This window comes from Fringilla coelebs, assembly GCF_963513975.1.
Source record: "Fringilla coelebs genome assembly, contig: SCAFFOLD_33, whole genome shotgun sequence".
Lineage (NCBI taxonomy): Eukaryota > Metazoa > Chordata > Aves > Passeriformes > Fringillidae > Fringilla > Fringilla coelebs.
The window spans coordinates 2,827,896-2,846,324 of record NW_028167443.1 but is presented as its reverse complement, the minus strand read 5'-3'; the positions used below and the strand labels follow the sequence as shown (position 1 = coordinate 2,846,324).

General features: G+C 52.4%; 2 protein-coding genes across 2 annotated transcripts in view; one reads left to right on the top strand and one right to left on the bottom strand.

The window, feature by feature from the left end:
- The window catches only part of LOC311165919 (uncharacterized protein), a 465,566-nt gene that overhangs the window by 121,103 nt on the left and 326,034 nt on the right, over positions 1 to 18,429 (top strand). The window lies entirely within an intron of this gene.
- LOC311165915 (olfactory receptor 14A16-like) lies at positions 4,145 to 5,077 on the bottom strand (the record flags this gene model as incomplete). The annotated part of the gene is made up of 1 exon (XM_084227404.1): positions 4,145 to 5,077. One exon carries the CDS (start codon positions 5,075 to 5,077, stop codon positions 4,145 to 4,147), a length of 933 nt encoding a protein of 310 aa, XP_084083530.1.

Here is an 18,429-nt window from a genome sequence, read left to right as displayed (position 1 = left end):
TTAACTTAGCTTATAACTTATGTTAAAGGTAACAACTTAGCAATTAAAACAACTTTTAGCAGCATTTAACTTCATTTAGGCCTTGTGATTTAACCTTACCTACAGGCCTGACTGACTCAGCTATCCAAGGCACTCAAACCCCTCAGAGAGCAGCATTTCTGTGACATTTCCCCAGCACAGGCACTCCTGTGTGCACACAGACACCAAGAGTCAGTGCAACGCACCTGTGAGGAATTCCCCTGAGGGCAGGGAATGCTCCCTGCTGATGCTTTGGCATCTCCCCAGCAGGTGAAGGGCTGAGCCTGGAGGAGTGGGGGGATCGGCCCAGGCTCTGTTGTTGTTTGGGATCCCCGAGTGCAGCAAACGGGAGAGTTCCCGGCTGGGAGAGGCCCCACTCAGAGGGAGTGGCTGGCCCAGGAGAGCTCCAAGGGCTCCTTTTGGAGCACTGTTTGCAGGGCCCCACGAGAGGGGCTTCAGTCCCAGCAATGGCTCATCCTGGCCACACTTGGCATCAGCAGCTTTCTTTGGCAGTGTGAGAACAGGGATGTTGTGCCACTGAGGGAACAGAAACAGCTCCCAGGGCTGCTCCTAAAGGAACCAGGAGCTGTTTGGGCAGCAGCAGTGCCTGGAGCAGACAGTGTTTGTGATGAGCTGCAGAGGAGCTGAGCCCAGGGGCAGGTGGCCAAGGCCAAGGCCCAAGGAGCATTTCTCAGCTGGCAGGGCGGCCGGAGAAGGGGAGGGGGGAATGCAGCAGCACAGGGCCATGGAACCAAGGGACCCTTGTGACACTGTGGGGCCCTGTGAGACCAAGGGACCCTTGTGACACTGTGGGGCCTCATGGAATCATGGAGAGCACTGTGACATTGCTGGGCCTCATGGAACCAAGGGGACTGTACTGACACTTTGTGGCTCCATGGCATGAAGGGATCATTGTGACACTGAGAGGCTCCATCAAACCAAGGGTTCATTGTGACACCGCGGGGCCTCATGGAACCATGGAGACCATTGTGACACCTTGGAGTGTCATGGAACCAAGGGACCAATTTGACATGCGAGACCCCATAGAACCAAAAGTCCATTGTGACATTGCAGGGCTTCATGGAACCACGGAGACACCATAAGGACACTTCACAGCCTCATGGAACCACGGGGCCATTGTGACACTGAGGGGCACCTTGGAATCACAGAGACCATTGTGACATGGAGGGGACTCAGGGAATCGTGGAGACCATTGTGACACTCAGGGGACTCATGGAATAAGCAAAGCATTGTGACACTGTGAGGCCTCATGGAACCAGTGAGACCATTGTGACCCTGGGGGTCCCCACAGAAACAAGAGGACCATTGTGATATTGTGGGGCCTGGGTAAACCAAGAGGCCTTTGTGACACTGCAGGGCTGCACGGAACCAAAGGTCCATTGTGACATTGCAGGGCCTCATGTCATCAGGGGTCCATTGTGACACTGGGGAACCAAAGGAGAGACCATTGTGACACTGCAGGGCTGCATGGAACCGAAGCTCCAGGGTGACACAGAGGGGCCTCCTGTAATCAGTGGTCCATTGTGACACTGCAAGGCCTCATGGAATCCTTGGGACATTGTGACACTGCAGCACCCCATAGAACCAAGCGGCCAGTCCTGCTCCTCAGAGACTCTTGGAATGAAGGAAACATGTTTGACACCGTGGTGGCCCTTGGGAACAAGAGGCCATTGTGACACTGTGGAACCAAGGAGAGCATTGCTGCACTGCCAGACTTCATGGAACCAAGGATCCATTGTGACACTGCGGGGCCTTGGGGGTCCATGGCACCATTGTGACACTGTTGGGACCAAGGGTCCAAGGGACTTTGTGACACCAAAGGGGCCCCTGGAGCCAAAGGGACATTGTGACACTGTGAGACCTCATGGAATCTTGGAGACCATTGGGACACTCTGGGACCTCGTGGAACTGTGGTGACACCAAGTTGTCAGGGAGTGTTGATCTGCTGGAGCATAGGAGGGCTCTGCACAGGGCCCTGGACAGGCTGGATCCAGGACCCAAATCCAACAAGGTGAGGTTTAACAAATCCAAGTGCCGGGTTGTGCACTTTGGCCACAACAACCCCTGCAGCACTACAGGCTGGGGACAGAGTGGCTGGGGACAGCAGGCAGGCAGAAAGGGACCAGCAGGGACTGATGGACAGCAGGCTGGACATGAGGCAGCAGTGTGCCCAGGTGGCCAAGAAGGCCAATGGCTCCTGGCCTGGATCAGGAATGGTGTGGCCAGCAGGAGCAGGGCAGGGATTCTTCCCCTGTGCTCGGCACTGGTTGGGCAGCACCTTGAGTGCTGTGTCCAGTTCTGGGGCTCCCAATTTAGGAAGGACGTGGAGGGGCTGGAGTGTGTCCAGAGATGGGCAACAAGGCTGGTGAGGGGTCTGGAAGACAAGTCCTGTGAGGAGCGCCTGAGGGAGCTGGGGTTGTTTATCCTGGAGAAGAGGAGGCTAATGGGACAAAAGGTGATGTCAGGGGAGAGCTTCGACTTGATGAGCTCCATGGCCTGTTCCACCCTCGCTGATTCTGGGATTCTCTGAAAGCATCCTTGGAGCAGTTGCAGGATGAGCCCTGGGCCTCCTCTTGAGGAGCTCCAGCAGCCCAGGTCCCTCAGCTTCTCCTGCCAGGCCCAAAGCCCATCCTGTAAGTCCTGCAGAGCCTCTGCAGCTCCTCCTCATTGCCCAGAACAGGGAGCCCCAGAGCCAGACACAGCAGCCTAGATGTGCCCTACTGGCCTGTGGTGCCTGTGGCAAGGGAGCAGCAGGAGGCACTGCAAGAGCCTGCAGACAATTCCTGCAGCACTTGTAGGATGACCCTGCTCCCCAGGGATCATTCCCATGGTGCCAAGTCAGGAACTGGAATGGGGAGTGGGGCCAGAGAGGAAAGGGCAAACAGGGATGGGCTGTTTGCAGGGGAGGGAACAGGGGTGGGCAATAGGAAGAAATATGAACCAGGGGAGAGGAAAGAAATCAAAGGGGAAGCCAAGAAAATGGTCAGGGCAGTATGGAGGTGGCTGCCAGGCAGTCCTGGCTCTGAGCAACAGCATCTGCAGTGGGACAGGAAACTCCCAGCTGATGGGAACAAACTTTCTGGCTGACTATAGAGGCCAGGACAAAGCTGAGTGGTTTCCCTGGTGTCCCCCATGCCCTTGCTGGCCACAGGGGCTGATGGCATTTGTGCTCCCTCAGGTTCATGTCCCCACACCAACAGCATGGGCGTGCTCCTGCCTGCTCTGTGCAATGCAAACAGGGGCTCCTGAGCCAGTGCTGCTGTGTCTGTGCCTGCAAGGATGGGGCACCTGTGTGAGCTGGGAGAGAGGCCACGGCTGCAGAGGAGGAATGTGTGCAGCTCCATGAGGATGCTCTGGGACACTGCCCTGGGCTGTCCAGCACACTGGGGATGGATCAGCCCCTGCTCTGCTGCTCCTTCCCATCTTCCCCAGGGCTCTTGCAGAGCACCAGCCATGCTGTTTGCCCCTGACTGCCCAAGGCCACCCTGGGGCTGCTCACGGGGGTTTTCTGTGCTCAGCATTGGCCTGGGCGTGTTCTTGAGAGAGCCTGGGCAAGGAGCCTGGAGCCCCCAGGACCTGGCCTGAGGCGTCAGCGCTGCCCCAGCAGTGCCCATGGCCTGTCTCTGCTGCAGGCCCAGCACTGCCACCCCAGGACTGTGCCCGGCTCTGAGAGCACTCAGGGCCTACAGCAACACCAGGGCCACCAGGGCACCAGGGCAGGGCCACAGGAGCAGCACTGGCATCACCAAGTGCTGCTGCTCCTGGGCGCAGCGGCTGTGCCAGCACTGATCTGCCCCCAGCTCTGCACGCAGACATTGCTGATGCAGCTCCAGAGAAGGCAACAAAAGGACATCACTGCAGAAAACTTTGCTGGGACATCCTTTAGTTCCTTTAAAGCCATCGAGAGCACAGTCCCTCATTGACACAGTCTGTGGTCACAGGGAAGGTGGAGCGAAACAAAATGAGAAATGGTAGAAAAAGTGGTTTTTATTTGTGGACAATATAATAAAACTAAATCAAAGGAAACAAACATCCAAAATGAAACCAGCAAGAAGTATCTAGGATGGTTTTTATTACAATTGATTTGCAGAAATTTTCTGGCAGTTTAATGTTTGTGAAACCATCCAGTGATCAGTGTCCACACTGCAGCCTTGAGCTCCTGGTTCCTCAGGCTGTAGATGAGGGGGTTCAGGGCTGGAGGCACCACCGTGTACAGAACTGACAGGGCTAGATCCAGAGATGGGGAGGACATGGAGGGGGGCTTCAGGTGATCAAATGTGCCAGTGCTGAGGAACAGGGAGATCACAGCCAGGTGAGGGAGGCAGGTGGAAAAGACTTTGTGCCGTCCCTGCTCAGAGGGGATCCTCAGCACAGCCCTGAAGATCTGCACATAGGAGAAAACAATGAACAGAAAGCAGCCAAATGATAAGCAGATGGAACACACAAGAAGCCCCAGTTCCCTGAGTTTTGAGTGTGAGCAGGAGAGCTTGAGAATTGCGGGGATTTCACAGAAGAACTGGCCCAGGGCATTGCCCTGGCACAGGGGCAGGGAAAATGTATTGGCTGTTTGCAGAAGAGCATTGAGAAAGGCACTGGCCCAGGCAGCTGCGGCCATGTGGGCACAAGCTCTGCTGCCCAGGAGGGTCCCGTAGTGCAGGGGTTTGCAGATGGACACATAGCGGTCGTAGCACATAATAGTCAGGAGAAAATACTCTGCTCCCATGAAGAAGATCAGCAGAAAAACCTGAGCAGCACATCCTTTGTAGGAGATGTTCCTGGTGTCCCAGAGGGCATTGTGCATGGCTTTGGGGACAGTGGTGCAGATGGAGCCCAGATCAGTGAGGGCCAGGTTGAGCAGGAAGAAAAACATGGGGGTGTGCAGGTGGTGACCACAGGCTATGGCACTGATGATGAGGCCGTTGCCCAGGAGGGCAGCCAGGGAGATGCCCAGCAAGAGGCAGAAGTGCAGGAGCTGCAGCTGCCGTGTGTCTGCCAATGCCAGCAGGAGGAAGTGGCTGATGGAGCTGCTGTTGGACATTTGCTGTGGCTGGACGTGGGATCCTGTTCATAGAGAAAGGACAGTGACAAGTCAGGAGAGGCTGCTTTGAGCCAAACCTGGGCCATTCTCTGCAGACTGTCCTGCTGGGACTCATCCAGCCTTGTTCCTGCTCTGGGAAAACCTTCATCCAGGTCCCTGCCTGAGCTCCAGTTCTGCTGGCTGAGTGTGCCTGGGGCAGCCAGGCCTGTGTGGGGGGGCCCTTGAGGAGCCATCCCTGCCCCTCTGCCCTGGGTTTGTGGCCCTGGGGCAAGGGGGACAAGGCTGGATATTTAGGATTTGTCAGGGGAATCAGTCCTACTGCAGACAGGCTTGGTAGCATCTGCACTCCCAGTTCTAAAGGATGGCAGGAGTTGATTTAAAGATTGTTTTCCTACCGACACATCATTCCTGGCTCTCTGAGGTCAGAAATCCCCAGCATTTCTGCTGCACTCAGAGTTTGCCACTGAGAGATGGGAGAGGAAAAGGATTCCCTGTGGCTGAGGGAAGGTGAGGGGCTAGATGGGCTTGTTCCCAGCTGCCCTGGCTCTGCACCTTTGGCTGCAATCAGAGCATAATCACATTCCTGGGTCACCTTGGGATACTCCAAGAGGTTGGAACTCCAAGAGATCCAGGCACAGATTTGCATCCAGGCGGGCAGCTCAGAGCTTGGAAGGGCACAGCAAGGAGATCCCTGGCTGTGCCCATGATGGGATCTCAGGGAGGGGGCTCAGCTCATTCCCCTTTCCCATGGACTGCTTTGCCCACAGCCCCACAGGTGCCAGGAAGCTTGGACATCCATTCCTATGGACACACCCATGCCTGGCAGGAATGCCAAGGGCAGTGCCTGACTCAGCTGCTGCAAATGCTGGAGCCTCCCTGGGAGCAGCAGATAACAGTGACAATATCAGGGCAGTGCAGAAACAAGAGAAGATGTTGTGGTGCTGTGCCTGAGAGGGCAGGGCAGAGACAGCTGGGCACTCAGGACAGTGTTCCCATACCCAGCTGTACCCGGCACCTCCCACACACCAGCAGTGCCCTCCTGCCCCCTGCACTGCTCTCTTCAGCCCCCTCTCCTTCCCTGAGCATCTCCCTGGGCCTGGACATTTCCTCCTAAGAGGAGCCTTGTCTCTGCCAGCACTCACAGAGCCCATCCCACCCTGTGTGCCCTGGCCCCAGCCCTACAGAAACCTGCAGGGCCCTGTCTGGGGTAGGCTCTGTGTGCAGGTGGGCAAGGACAGCTCAGGAGAGCCCTGCTGGGCCCTGCAAAGGTGATGCTGCTGCTGTCCAGGGCTGAGGAGTGGCTGAGGGCCCTTTGGGAGGCTTCCAGCAGGGAGATTGACCACCCAAAGTTACAGTTCTGGAGTCTCTGTAAATGTTCAAACATTCCCTTGGATAATCCTGTGTGTCCCTTTCAACTCAGAGTGTTCTGTGATTCTGGGATTACAGTTCCTGTTCTGCTTCTCTCATCCCCCTGTTGCCTATAAGCAAAGAAAAAAAAAAATCCTTGCATCACTGTTAGAACAGTAAAGGAAAAAAACAGTAATTGGAAGCTTCCAGGTGTCCCAGTGGGGATGGAGCACACCCGGCCCCTGATTTCAACAATTGATTAAGGTTGATTAAATAAGATATCTAACAGGAACATCCAATAAGAGATTCAGTTGCCCCAGTTACACACCCCTGGGTCAACCCATTGGAGCAGGTTCAAGAGCTTCTTTGCCTTCACTTTTTGTTGCGACTGCTCACATTCTGGTCAATAAAAAAAATGTTCTTGTAGGTTCTCTTCCTGATAATAAGACTATTTAATAATAGGACTGATAATAAGACAGTATTTCAGGTATGTATTTAAACAGTGACCTGGTTTGAAAAGGAAGTGAGGTTTTTTGGAGAAAGACCATGAGAGACAGTCACCTTATTGTTCTAAAATCTAAGAGAAAGAGAGAAAGGTTAGGAAACATACTAGAGTTAATTAAGGATTATATATATGTAAATATATAATAGTAGTTTAATGGAGTTTATAAAGAGTTTAATAGAATTAAGTAAGGACTATATTTTTACAACTATATAATAGTAATTTATAGAGCTTTGAAGATATGAAAATGTATAAAATGCAAAAATCTTTTTGCTATCACCCCAACTTTCCCTCCTTCTCCAAGCAGGAAATTGAAATCACTCTCAGGAAAGCTCCTGATCTTTCCAGCAATCCCAGCTTACCTTCTATGGGAAGTGTCCTCCAGAGTTGTGCCCAGGCTGGTCTGAGCTGGGAGCAGCCCTGCCCCACCCAGCCCCTCTCACCAGCAGCACCTGCCCTGCTCAGGGTGGCTCCTTCCCCCCACAGCTTCTCCCCAGTGCTGGGAGCAGTTCCCTGGGCCAGCTGAGAGCTGTCTCTGACAGGCAGCAGAGTCCCTGCTCCAGCACAGTGCCCTGGGCTGCAGGACCCTGCTCTGCAGGACAGCCCTGGGCACCCCTGGCTGCAGCCCCGGGCACCCCTGGCTGCAGCCCCGGCTGCTCAGCCCTGCAGCAGAGCCTGGCAACAGGAGCTGCCTTAGGCTGTGCCTCGGCTGGGGCAGCAGGGAAAGCCAGCCCTTCCCTAGGACCACAGCCCTGCCCTGGAGCAGCTCTGAGAGTCCTCCTGAAAGGTCCTCAAATCTGTGGGATGTGCCATCTCCAGGAGATCCCTGCAGGAACTGCAGCTTCTCTGCCCACAGCCAGGGAATGACTGTTTAAAACCTGGGATGATTTCTGCTCTAGTGAGCCCTGAGTGAGCTCTGCTCTGTGCTCCCAGCCCAGGCTGAGTTTAACCCCTCTGTGCCTCTGTGCTGTGCCCACAGTGGCTGCAGGCAGTGCCCCAGTCCTGCTGGGCTGTGCACAGGAGCTGCTCCTGGCCAGAGCTGTCTCCCTGTAGGCGCTACTCTTGCCTGGAGCTGCGTCTTGCCAGGAGCCCCTATGCAGGTTTTTCAAAGGACTTTGGGTTTGGCTTTTGGCTTGGAGTCTCTGAGAGATTTGTGCAATCATGGCCTTCAATTATTTGCTGTAATTAGTCCCTGGAGAGGCTTTCTCAGGAACAACACTCAGTGGGGCTCATTAATGCTTCAGAGTACTTCAGTTATTTTAAGGTACTTGGTGTTTCCCTTTTGATACAGACTCTGGGAGAGGTTTATGCAATCATGGCCCCAATTATCTGCTTTAATGAATCCCTTGAGAGCTTTGTACTGACACTCAGTGGGGCTCATTAATACTTTGAGATACTCCAGGTTTTTAAGGTACTTTGGACTTTCCTTTCTACACTGAGTCTCAGAGAAGTTTTTGTTTCATCCTGGCCTCTAATTCTCTCTTCCAATGAGTCCATGAGGAGCCTGTGTGTGGGATGGACCTCAGTGGGACCCATTCATGAGACACTTTAGGTGTTTTGAGACACTTTAGGTGTTTCCTCTAACTTTGACTCCAGGAAAGGTTTCTGCAGTCTCCTCTCAGGCCCTGAGGTTCAAGGGCTCAGCTCCAAATGCACAGTGAGGCTCATTAGGATCAAGCAAGTCCTGACAAACCATGGCTCTGCCTTGATTTCCCTCTGCTCTAGTGCAGTTCATCAGAAATGTTTCTGTAATGGTTTTGGTTAGCCAATTTGAGATTTCTTGGAGAATGCAGCAATTATTGTGGTGCGTCTAGTATTGGCTATTTTCCAGTGTACTCACTAGAATATCCTTACTCATTTCCTGCTGTGAGATCAGATTAGGAGAAAGGGAATGTAGGCTAAAAATTTTTAAAAGGTATAAAAGCTACAAAGAAAAGTTTATTAAAAATAACTAAAAGAAAGAGTGATAAGGATCAGAACAAAACGTTCAGAACACTTCTCCTCTCCCTACATCCTTTTCTTTCTTACTGGCAATGTAAAGAGACAAAACCTAAAATTTTCAGTCAGTTTACCACCTCTAGAATAGCCTTTCTTCAGTTCAGTTAGGGAGAGGAGTCTTTCATGCTAAGGAAACTTCTCAATAAGAAAACAGTTCTCTTGTGGCTCTCAATTTTCATGAATAACAGCCACCTGGAAAAACATGCAATCATGAGGTCCCTCACATTTTTTCACAGCCTTTCCCACAGCTGTGTTTTTGGACCATGTCAACTTCTGGGGTATTAGTTTAAAGATGAGCTTTTTAAGAGCAAGTGTTCTCTTCCTCTTTATGTGAAATCATCTTCATCTCTAGAAACAGAAGTAATCTTCTCTCCATGAGGGCACAGGGTCTCATCACTCCTTTCTTTTTCTCTGTTCAAACTTCTCATAGGATCACAGCTACTTCATTTGCTTACTTTAGCATGGAGGCCTTTGCTGAACAAGTCATCTCCCCATACTTTTCAATGTGTTACAGAGAGTCTGATGTATGAATTACATCCTTCTCCATATCCTTACAAGAGGATTTCAGCCCCAAGATCAAGGCATCTCCTCATCTCTCCCATCTGGGATTCAACTTCCCGTTCAATGACCTCGGTGTCTTCATGTTGCTCCTCTATATGCCTGCACTTTCTCCTTTTCTCTCTCTCAAGGGGGGATAAAAGCACTGAAAGAGTTCATATCTCACCTGGGCCCTGCAGATGGTTCTGTGACCCCGGCCGGGCTCGGTCCTTGCGGCCGGAGCTGTTTTATGATGGAGGTTTATGCAGCAGCTGCGCTGGGGCTGTGTCAGGATGGACCGTGCTGGGGGAGGGCCAGGATCTCAGCAGCCAGGCCAGAACACAGCAGCAGCACGGCCGGGGGCCGATGGCTTCTCCTCCCCCTGGCCGGGGGTTGTGGGCAAACCCCAACAGTGGCAGAATTTTGGCGGAGCCAGCCCGGCCTGGGGCTGCTCCTGGGGCCCAGCGGATCCTGGCTCGGCCTGGGCTGGTGGTGGGGCAGGGCTCAGCAATGCCCAGATGTTGGCAACTGCAGCCATTGCCCAGCCCGGCCTCGGCCCTGTGGCCTCCCTTGCCCTGCCCGGCAGCCCATGGGGCCTGGCAGGGTCCCTGGGAAGGGGCCCGGCCCCATGGCAGGAGCCGCCTGGCCTGCCCTGGCTGAGATGGGGGCTGGGTCAGCCTTGTTACCTCATTGCCAGCCAGAAGGGAAAGAGACCCTTTATAGTATTTTTGGGGTCCCCGGATGGAGGAGGAAAGAATGTATTTGACTCCATGTTCTTAGAAGGCATATTATATTATATTATATTATATTATATTATATTATATTATATTATATTATATTATATTATATTATATTATATTATATTATATTATATTATATTATATTATATTATATTATATTATATTATATTATATCATATCATATCATATCATATCATATCATATCATATCATATCATATCATATTATATTATAATTATATTGTATCGTATATCATATCATATTATATTATAATTATATTGTATCGTATATCATATCATATCATATCATATCATATGATATCATATCATATGCTATACTAAAACGTTTCTAAATAGTAGAGAAGGCATATTTACAGAAGGCTTAACAAGATACTAATTAAAAACTCCTGACTCCCTCTTTAGAGTCCAACACAGCCTGACCATGACTGGTCATTAAGGCAAAACAATTCACATGTTGGATAGACAATTTCCAACTACATTCCAAAGCAGCAAAACACAGAAGAAGCAAATGAGATAATATTGTATTCTTTTCTCTCTGAGGCTTCTCAGCTTCACAGGAGAAGAAATCCTGGTGAAGGGATTTTTCCTGAAAATATGACAGTGACAACCCTTCCATGCTCTTTCATCTTTAAAATGTGTCTTCACGGAGACATGTACAATTTCTTTCATGGTTTAACAGATTGTCAGTTCTCAGAGCTAATTACTGATTGGATTTTTGTGAGACACAGGGGAAACTGCTAGCAGCTTCTCTTAGGACATCACTTCCATAGTGCAAAACCACCACAACAGCACAGAGCACAGAGCTCCTTTGTCCATATGTAGTGGTCAGGAGCCCAAGGCTTACAAACCTCTCCTTGGGAGATCTCTGGGCCCTCTTCAAGATGTTTTCAAATGAAAACATTCAGCTCAGAGTCTAAGAAAATCACCATTGGACAGGGCCAGCCTGACCTGTCAGTCCTGGCTACTTTTGTCTGGGAGCAATCCTTGGATATACACAATTTGGGAGGCCAAACTTCAGTTTTGGCCATGGCCCTTGGACATGAAAGCTGGTTCCTTTCAATAGGAATGAAGGAACAGAGCACCAGTGTTTCAGGGACTGATGAGAGGTGACCAACAGAGGCCAAGGCCAGCCAGAGCTGGCAGGTTTTGTTCTGAGAGATACTCTTGCACATAAGAAGTTTTTTAGAGGTAATACCAATTTTGGCAATGGGCATCTGAAAAGAGGGACACTTCTTTTCCATAGCAAGGAAAGCACGGAGCCCCAGTGCTGCAGGAGCTGATGAGAGGCAGCCCTTGACATCCTAACATTAGCCTGACCTGTCAAGTGGCCCCTGGGAGGCCAAACCAGCATGACCTGTTCCATGTTCCCTCAGTTCCATGGGGCCCCACAGTGTCCCATTGGTCCCTTGCTTCCATGAGGCCCTGAGGTGCCATAATGCCCCCTTGGTGACACCAGGCCCTGAAGGGTCACAATGGTCTCCATGGTTCCATCAGGCCCCACAGATCCATACTGGTCTCTGGGGTCCATGAAGCCCCGCTGTGTCACCATGGCCCCTTGGTTCCATGGGCTCCAGTGGTGCCACAATGATCCCCTCAGTTCCATGAGGTCCCCACAGTGTCCCAGTGATCTCCATGGGAAGGAAAGAACACAGCCCCAGTGTTGCAGGGGCACCCACCAGAGGCCAAGGCCAGCCAGACTTGATGGTACAGGCAGATTTTCCTTGGAACAACCCTTGGATGTACAGAATTTTAGAGGTGGAATCCCAATTTCAGACATGGACACCTGGAGGAAAAGGATGGTTCTTTTCCATAGGAAGGAAAGCACAGAGCCCAAGTGTTTCAAAAGGAGAAGACAAGAGAGGTGGCTCCTGGAAGGCCAAGACAGCCAGACTTGTTTGTCCTGGCAGCTTTTTTCATGGAGGAATCCCTGGATATATGGAATTTCGGGGTGGAGGAATCTCAGTTTTGAGTATGGACACCTTGAGAAAAAGGACAGTTCTTTTCCATAGGAAGGAAAGCACCGATCCCCAGTGTTTGGAAAGCAGGTGAGAGGCAGTCCCCAAGAGGCCAAGGGCAGCCAGACCTGTCTATCCTGGCAGCTTTAACCTGGGAGCAATCCTTGGATATACGGAGTTTTGGAGTTGGAATCCTAGTTTTGGCCATGGGCACCTGGTAAAGATTGATGTTTTTTCCTACAGTAAAGAAAAGTGTGAAGTCCAAGTGTTTTGGAAAAAGATGAGAGGTGGCCACCCTCAAGCCAAGCCAGACCTGTCTCTCCTGGCACCTCTCATCTAGGGGCTATTCCTTAGACATAGAACATTTTGGAGGTAGAATCTCAGTTTTGGCCGTGGGTGCCTGGACAGGAAGAAGAGTTCTTTTCATGAGGAAGGAAAGCACAAAGCCCCAGTGTTTCAGAGGCAGATGAGTGCCAGCCCTCAGGAAGCCAAGGCCAGCCAGACTTGTCAGTCCTGGGAGCTTTTGTCTGGGAGCTATCCTTGGATATAGGGAATTCTGGAGGCAGATACCTGATTTTGGCCATGGACGACTGGTCAAGATGGATGGTTTTTCCCCTAAGAAAGAAAAGCAGTGTTTCAAAGGCAGATGAGAGGTGGCCCCTGGGTGACCAAGGCAGCCAGATCTGTCTCTCCTGGCAGATTTCATCTGGGAACAATCTTTACATATAAGGACATTTGGAGGAGGAATCCCAATTTTGACCATGGGCCCCTGGAGGAGAAGGAGAGTTTTCTCCCATGGGAAGAAAAGCCCAGAGCCCCAGTGCTTCAGGGGCAGATGAGAAGCAGCCCTCGACAGACCGACATCAGCCGGACCTGTCAGGTGGTCCCCAGGAGGCCCAGCCAGCCAGACCTGTTTCATGTTCCCTTGGTTTATGTAATCCCACAGTGTCAGGGTTCCTTCAGGCGAGCAGTCTTGGGCCTGGCAGCTCAGCCTTCAGCAGGCCGAGTGTCCGAGGCCTAAGTGTCCCAAGCCTGACATCTTAGCAAGCTTAGTGATTATCAGCTCTTAGTGATTTTCAACTCTTTTATAATTTCAGCTCTTTGCTTGCTAAGATGCTGGCCTCAGTGGCTTCCACAGAGCAGATGGATAGAAAGGAGAAGGCAGCCTTGGAAATTCCATGATGGTTTATTTGCAGGGATCACGAAGGGTTCCTATGGCAGCTCTTCTACCAGAATAGGCAATAATCGCTACTTATATAGGGTTAGGAGGGATTGAAAACTGACCAATTGTAAGGGTTAGGGAAATTAGCCTATAGGGTCACAGAGCGATAAGCTAGGCCAGAGGACCTAAGTGAGGACTCCAGGCTTAGCTATTCTGACTCAGCAATTGCTTATCTCAGGCTTACATCCTCCATGGGGCCCTAGCCATCTCAGTGTCCGCTACAGACTGTCAGAAAGTTTTTGTTCGGAGAGGATGTTCCAGGCTGCAGCCACAAGGAAACAGGGAATGGGGATTTTCCTGCTCCTGGTGAGTTTGACATCCCCAGATGAAGAAAGAACAAGGCACCAGAAGGAAACAGCAGCTGGGCTTCATCGTTCCACAGAAAAGAGGAAGGGGAAAATATCCCGTCCTGTCAACGAGGAGGATGACGAGGACAAGAAACACGAGGAGGACGAGGACGACAAGGAGGAGGATGAGGAGGAGGACAAGGAAGAAGAGGACAAGGAGGAGGAGGACAACAACGAGGAGAAGGAGGATATGGAGGATGAAGACTATGAGAAGGAGGATAAGGATGTGGAGGAGGAGGAGGCCATGAACAAGGAGGATGAGGAGAATGAGGAGGATGAGGAGGAGGAGGATGAAGATGTGGAGGATGAGGAGGAGGAAAATGAGGGGGGAGATGAGGAGGGAGGAGGAGGATGAGGAGGGGAATGAAGAGGAGGAGGAAGATGAGGAAGAGGAGGAGGAAGAGGGACACAAAGATGATGAGGATGAGGATGAGGATGAGGATGAGGATGAGGATGAGGATGAGGATGAGGATGAGGACGAGGAGGATAAAGAGGAGGAGGAGAAGGAGATAAAGGGAGAGATGGAGGAGGACAATGGAGACATGGAGGAGGATGAGGACGAGGATGAGGACAAGGAAGACAAGGAGGTTAACAAGGAGGCAGAGGACAAGGACGAGAAAGAGGGAGACGAGGAGGGGGATGAGGAGGAGGAGGATGAGGAGGATGAGGAGGAGGAATACAAAGAAGGTGAAGACAAGGAGGTTGAGGATGAGGAGGAAGAGGAGGATGAGGAGGAGGAAAAGGAGGAGGAGGACTAAGGAGGAGGAAGAGGAGAATGAGGAAGTAGACGAGAAGGCAGAGGAGGAGGACAAGGAGGATGAAGACGAGGAGGACAAGGAGCGGAGCAAGGAGGAGGAGGCGGACAAGGAGGAGGATGAGGAGGTGGACGTGGATGTGTAGGTTGAGGAGGAGGAAGAGGACAAGGAGGGGAACTTGGATGATGATGAGGAGGAAGATGACGAGGATGAGAAGGAGTAGTAGGAGGAGCACAAGGACAATGATGAGGATGAGGACAACGAGGAGGAGGAGGAAGAGGAGGACGAGGATGAGGAAGAGGAGGAGGATGAGGAGGAGTACAGAGATGAGGAGGACAACGATGAGGAGGATTAGGTTGAGGAGAGGGAGGAGGAGACAGATGTGGAGGATGAGGAGGAGGAGAATGAGGTGGAGGAGGATGAGGAAGAGGAGGAGGAGGGGGAGGATGAGGAAGAGGAGGACAAGGAGGAGGAAGAGGTGGATGAGGAGGAGGATGTGGAGAAGGACAAGGAGGTGGAGGATGATGAGGAGGAGTAGGATGAGGAGGAAGAGAAGAACAAGGGGGCAGAGGAGGAGGAGGACAACGAGGAGGAGGATGATGAGGACAAGGAAGAAGATGTGGAGGAGGTGGAGAAGGACAAGGAAGAGGAGGAGGCAGATGAGGAAAAGGGGTACGAGGAGAACGTAGAGGAGGAGGAAGAGGAGGAGGAGGTGGAGGAGGAGGAAAATGAGGAAGAGAAGGACAAGGATGAGGAGGAGGAAGAAAAAGAGGAAGAAGAGGAAGAGAACGGGGAAGACAAGGAGGAGGAGAAGGAGGAGGATGAGGTGGAGAAGGAGGAGGAGGGTTAGGAGGATGAGAAAGAGGAGTAGCGGGAGGAGGACAAGGACGATGACAAGGATGAGGAGAAGGAGGAGGATGAGGTGGAGAAGGAGGAGGAGGGTTAGGAGGATGAGAAAGAGGAGTAGCAGGAGGAGGACAAGGACGATGACAAGGATGAGGAGGAGGAGGATGAGGTTGAGTGGGGGAGAAGGACGAGGAGGAGTAGGACAAGGAGGAGGAGGATGATGGGGGGAGGAAGAGGACGAGGAGGTGGATGAGGAGGCAGAGGTGGAGGAGTAGGACAAGGAGGAGGTGGATGAAGAGGATGAGGAGGAGGAGGTGGATGAAGAGGACGAGGAGGAGAAGGTAGAGGAAGAGGCAGAGGAAGATGAGGATGAGGAGGAGGTGGAGGAAGAGGCAGAAGAGGATGAGGAGGATGAGGAAGAGGAGGAGGTGGATGAAGAGGAGGATGAGGAGGAGGATGAGGAGGATGAGGAGGAGGATGACAAGGAGGACGAGGACGATTAGAAGAAGGAGGATGATGAGGAAGAGAAGAATGAGGAGGCAGAGGAGGAAGAGGACGAGGAGGAGGAGGAAGAAAAAGAGGAGGTAGAGAAGGAGGAGAACGGGCAGGATGAGGAGGATGAGGTGGAGAAGGAGGAGGAGGGTGAAGAGGAGGAGGAGGATGAAGAAGAATAAGACAAGTAGGTGAACGAGGAGGAGGATGAGGTGGAGGAGAAGGAGGAGGAGGAAGACGAGGGGGAGGATGAAGAAGAATAAGACAAGTAGAATGACGAGGAGGAGGATGAGGTGGAGAAGGAGGAGGAAGAAGAGTAGCAGGAGGAGGACGAGGAGGATGAGGATGAGGCAGAGGATGATGAGGAAGAGGATGAGGTTGAGGAGGGGGAGAAGGTTGAGGAGGAGGACGACGATGAGGAGGAGGATGAGGAGGTAGACAAGGAGGCAGAAGATGAGAAGGAGAAGGAGGCAGAGTAGGACGAGGAGGAGGCAGACAAGGACGAGGAGGACGAGGAGGATGTGGACATGGAGGTGTAGGTTGAGGAGGAGGAAGAGGAGAAGGAGGGGTAGTAGGACAAGGATGAGGAGGAGTAGCAGGAGGAGGAGGACAATGATGAGGATGAGGATGAGCATAAGGATGAGGAGGAAGAGGACAGTGAGGAGGATGAGGACGAGGCAGAGGAGGATGAGGAAGAGGAGGATGATGAGGTAGAGGAGGGAGAGGACAAGTAGGAGGACAAAGATGATGAGGAAGAGGACAAAGAGAAGGAGTAGGATGAGTTGGAGGAGGACAAAGAGGAGGAGGACGAGGAGAAGGATGAGGTTTAGGAGGAGGCAGAGGAGGACGATGAGGAGGATGAGGAGCTGGAGGACAAGGAGGACAAGGAGGAGGAGGATAAGGAGGATGAGAAGGGGGAGGACCAGGAAGAAGAGGATGAGGAGTAGGATGAAGAAGAATAGGAGGAGTAGGAGGACGAGGAGGAGGAGGAAGAGGAGGATGAGGACAAGGGCGAGGATGTGGAGGAGGTGGAGGAGGCCAGGGACAAGGAGGTAGACAAGGATGAGCAGAAGGAGGAGGACAACGGGGACGAGCACACAGATGAGGAAGAGAAGGATGACGAGGAAGAGGAGTACGAGGAGAATGTGGAAGAGGAGGTCGAGGAGGAAGAGGAGAACAAGGAGGAAGAGGAGATGGAGGACAAGGAGGAGGATGAGGAGGCGGAAGAAGAAGATGAGGAGGAGAAGGAGGAGGAGGATGAGGAGGAGGCAGAGGAAGATGAGGATGAAGAGGAGGAGGAGGAGGTCAATGAGGAGGAGGAAGAGGAGGAGGAGGAGGAAGAGGATGAGGAGATGGATGTGGAGGAGGAGGACGTGGATGAGGAGGTGGAAGAAGAGGAGGATGAGGACAAGGAGGAGGAAGAGGAGAAAGAGTATGAGGAGGACGAGGAGCCAGACGAGGAGGAGGATGAGGATGATGATGAGGAGGAGGATGACGAGGAGGAGGACATGGAGGATGAGGTAGAGGAAGAGCATGAGGAGGAGGAAGAGGAGGATAAGGACAAGGACGAGGATGTGAAGGAAGAGGCTGGGGTCAAGGAGCTAGGGATGACGAGGGGGACGAGCACACAGATGAGGAAGAGGAGGATGATGAGGAAGAGGAGTACAAGGAGAACGTGGAGAAGGAGGTCGAGGAGGAGGAGGACAAGGAAAAGGAGAAGGAGGAGGAGGTGGAGGATGAGGAGAAGGAGGAGGGTGAGGAGGAGGATGAAGAGGAGTAGCAGGAGGAGGACGAGGATGATGACATGGATAAGGAGGAGGATGAGGACGAGGGGGAGGAGGATGAAGAGGAGGATGAGGCTGAGGAGGGGGAGAAGTACAAAGAGTAGGGTAAATAGGAGGAGGACAACGATGAGGAGGAGATAGATGAGGAGGCAGAGGATAATGAGGAGGAGGCGGAGTAGGACTAGGAGGTGTAAGTTGAAGAGGAGGAAGAGCAGAAGGAGGGGGAGTAGGACAAGGACGAGGAGGAGGATGATGAGGAAGAGGAAGAGGAGGAGGAGAAGCAGGAGACGGATGAGGAGGTAGAGGAGGAAGACGAAGAGGAGGCAGAGGAGGATGTGGACGAGAAGGACAAGGGGGGGGAGGAGGACGAGTAGGAGGAGCATGTGGAGGAAGAGGAGGGGGAGGATGAGGAGGAGGATGAAGAAGAATAGGAGAAGTAGGAGGACGAGGACATGGAGGAGGACAAGGAGGATGACGAGGACGAGGAGGAAGAGGAGGATGTGGAGACAGAGGAGGAGGAGGAGGATTAGAAGTAGGATATCTCTGGGCTCCCTAAGAGGAGCTTTTTTGGGTGGAGCGGAGGAATCATTGCCCCTGGGGACGGCCTTGGGGGTTCCACGCTGGGTTGGCCAGGTACTGACAGGGCAGGCCATTGGTTTTTGGGATCCCCGTGAGAGCCGGGGCTGTAGAATGGGGGACCCCCAGATTGAGGAGAGGGGAAGGGGCGATACCAGATCTGGAGCAGCCCGGAGATGAGGCGGGGATGAGACCCCCTGACCCTGACAAGGGCGTGTCCTGGGGTGACTTC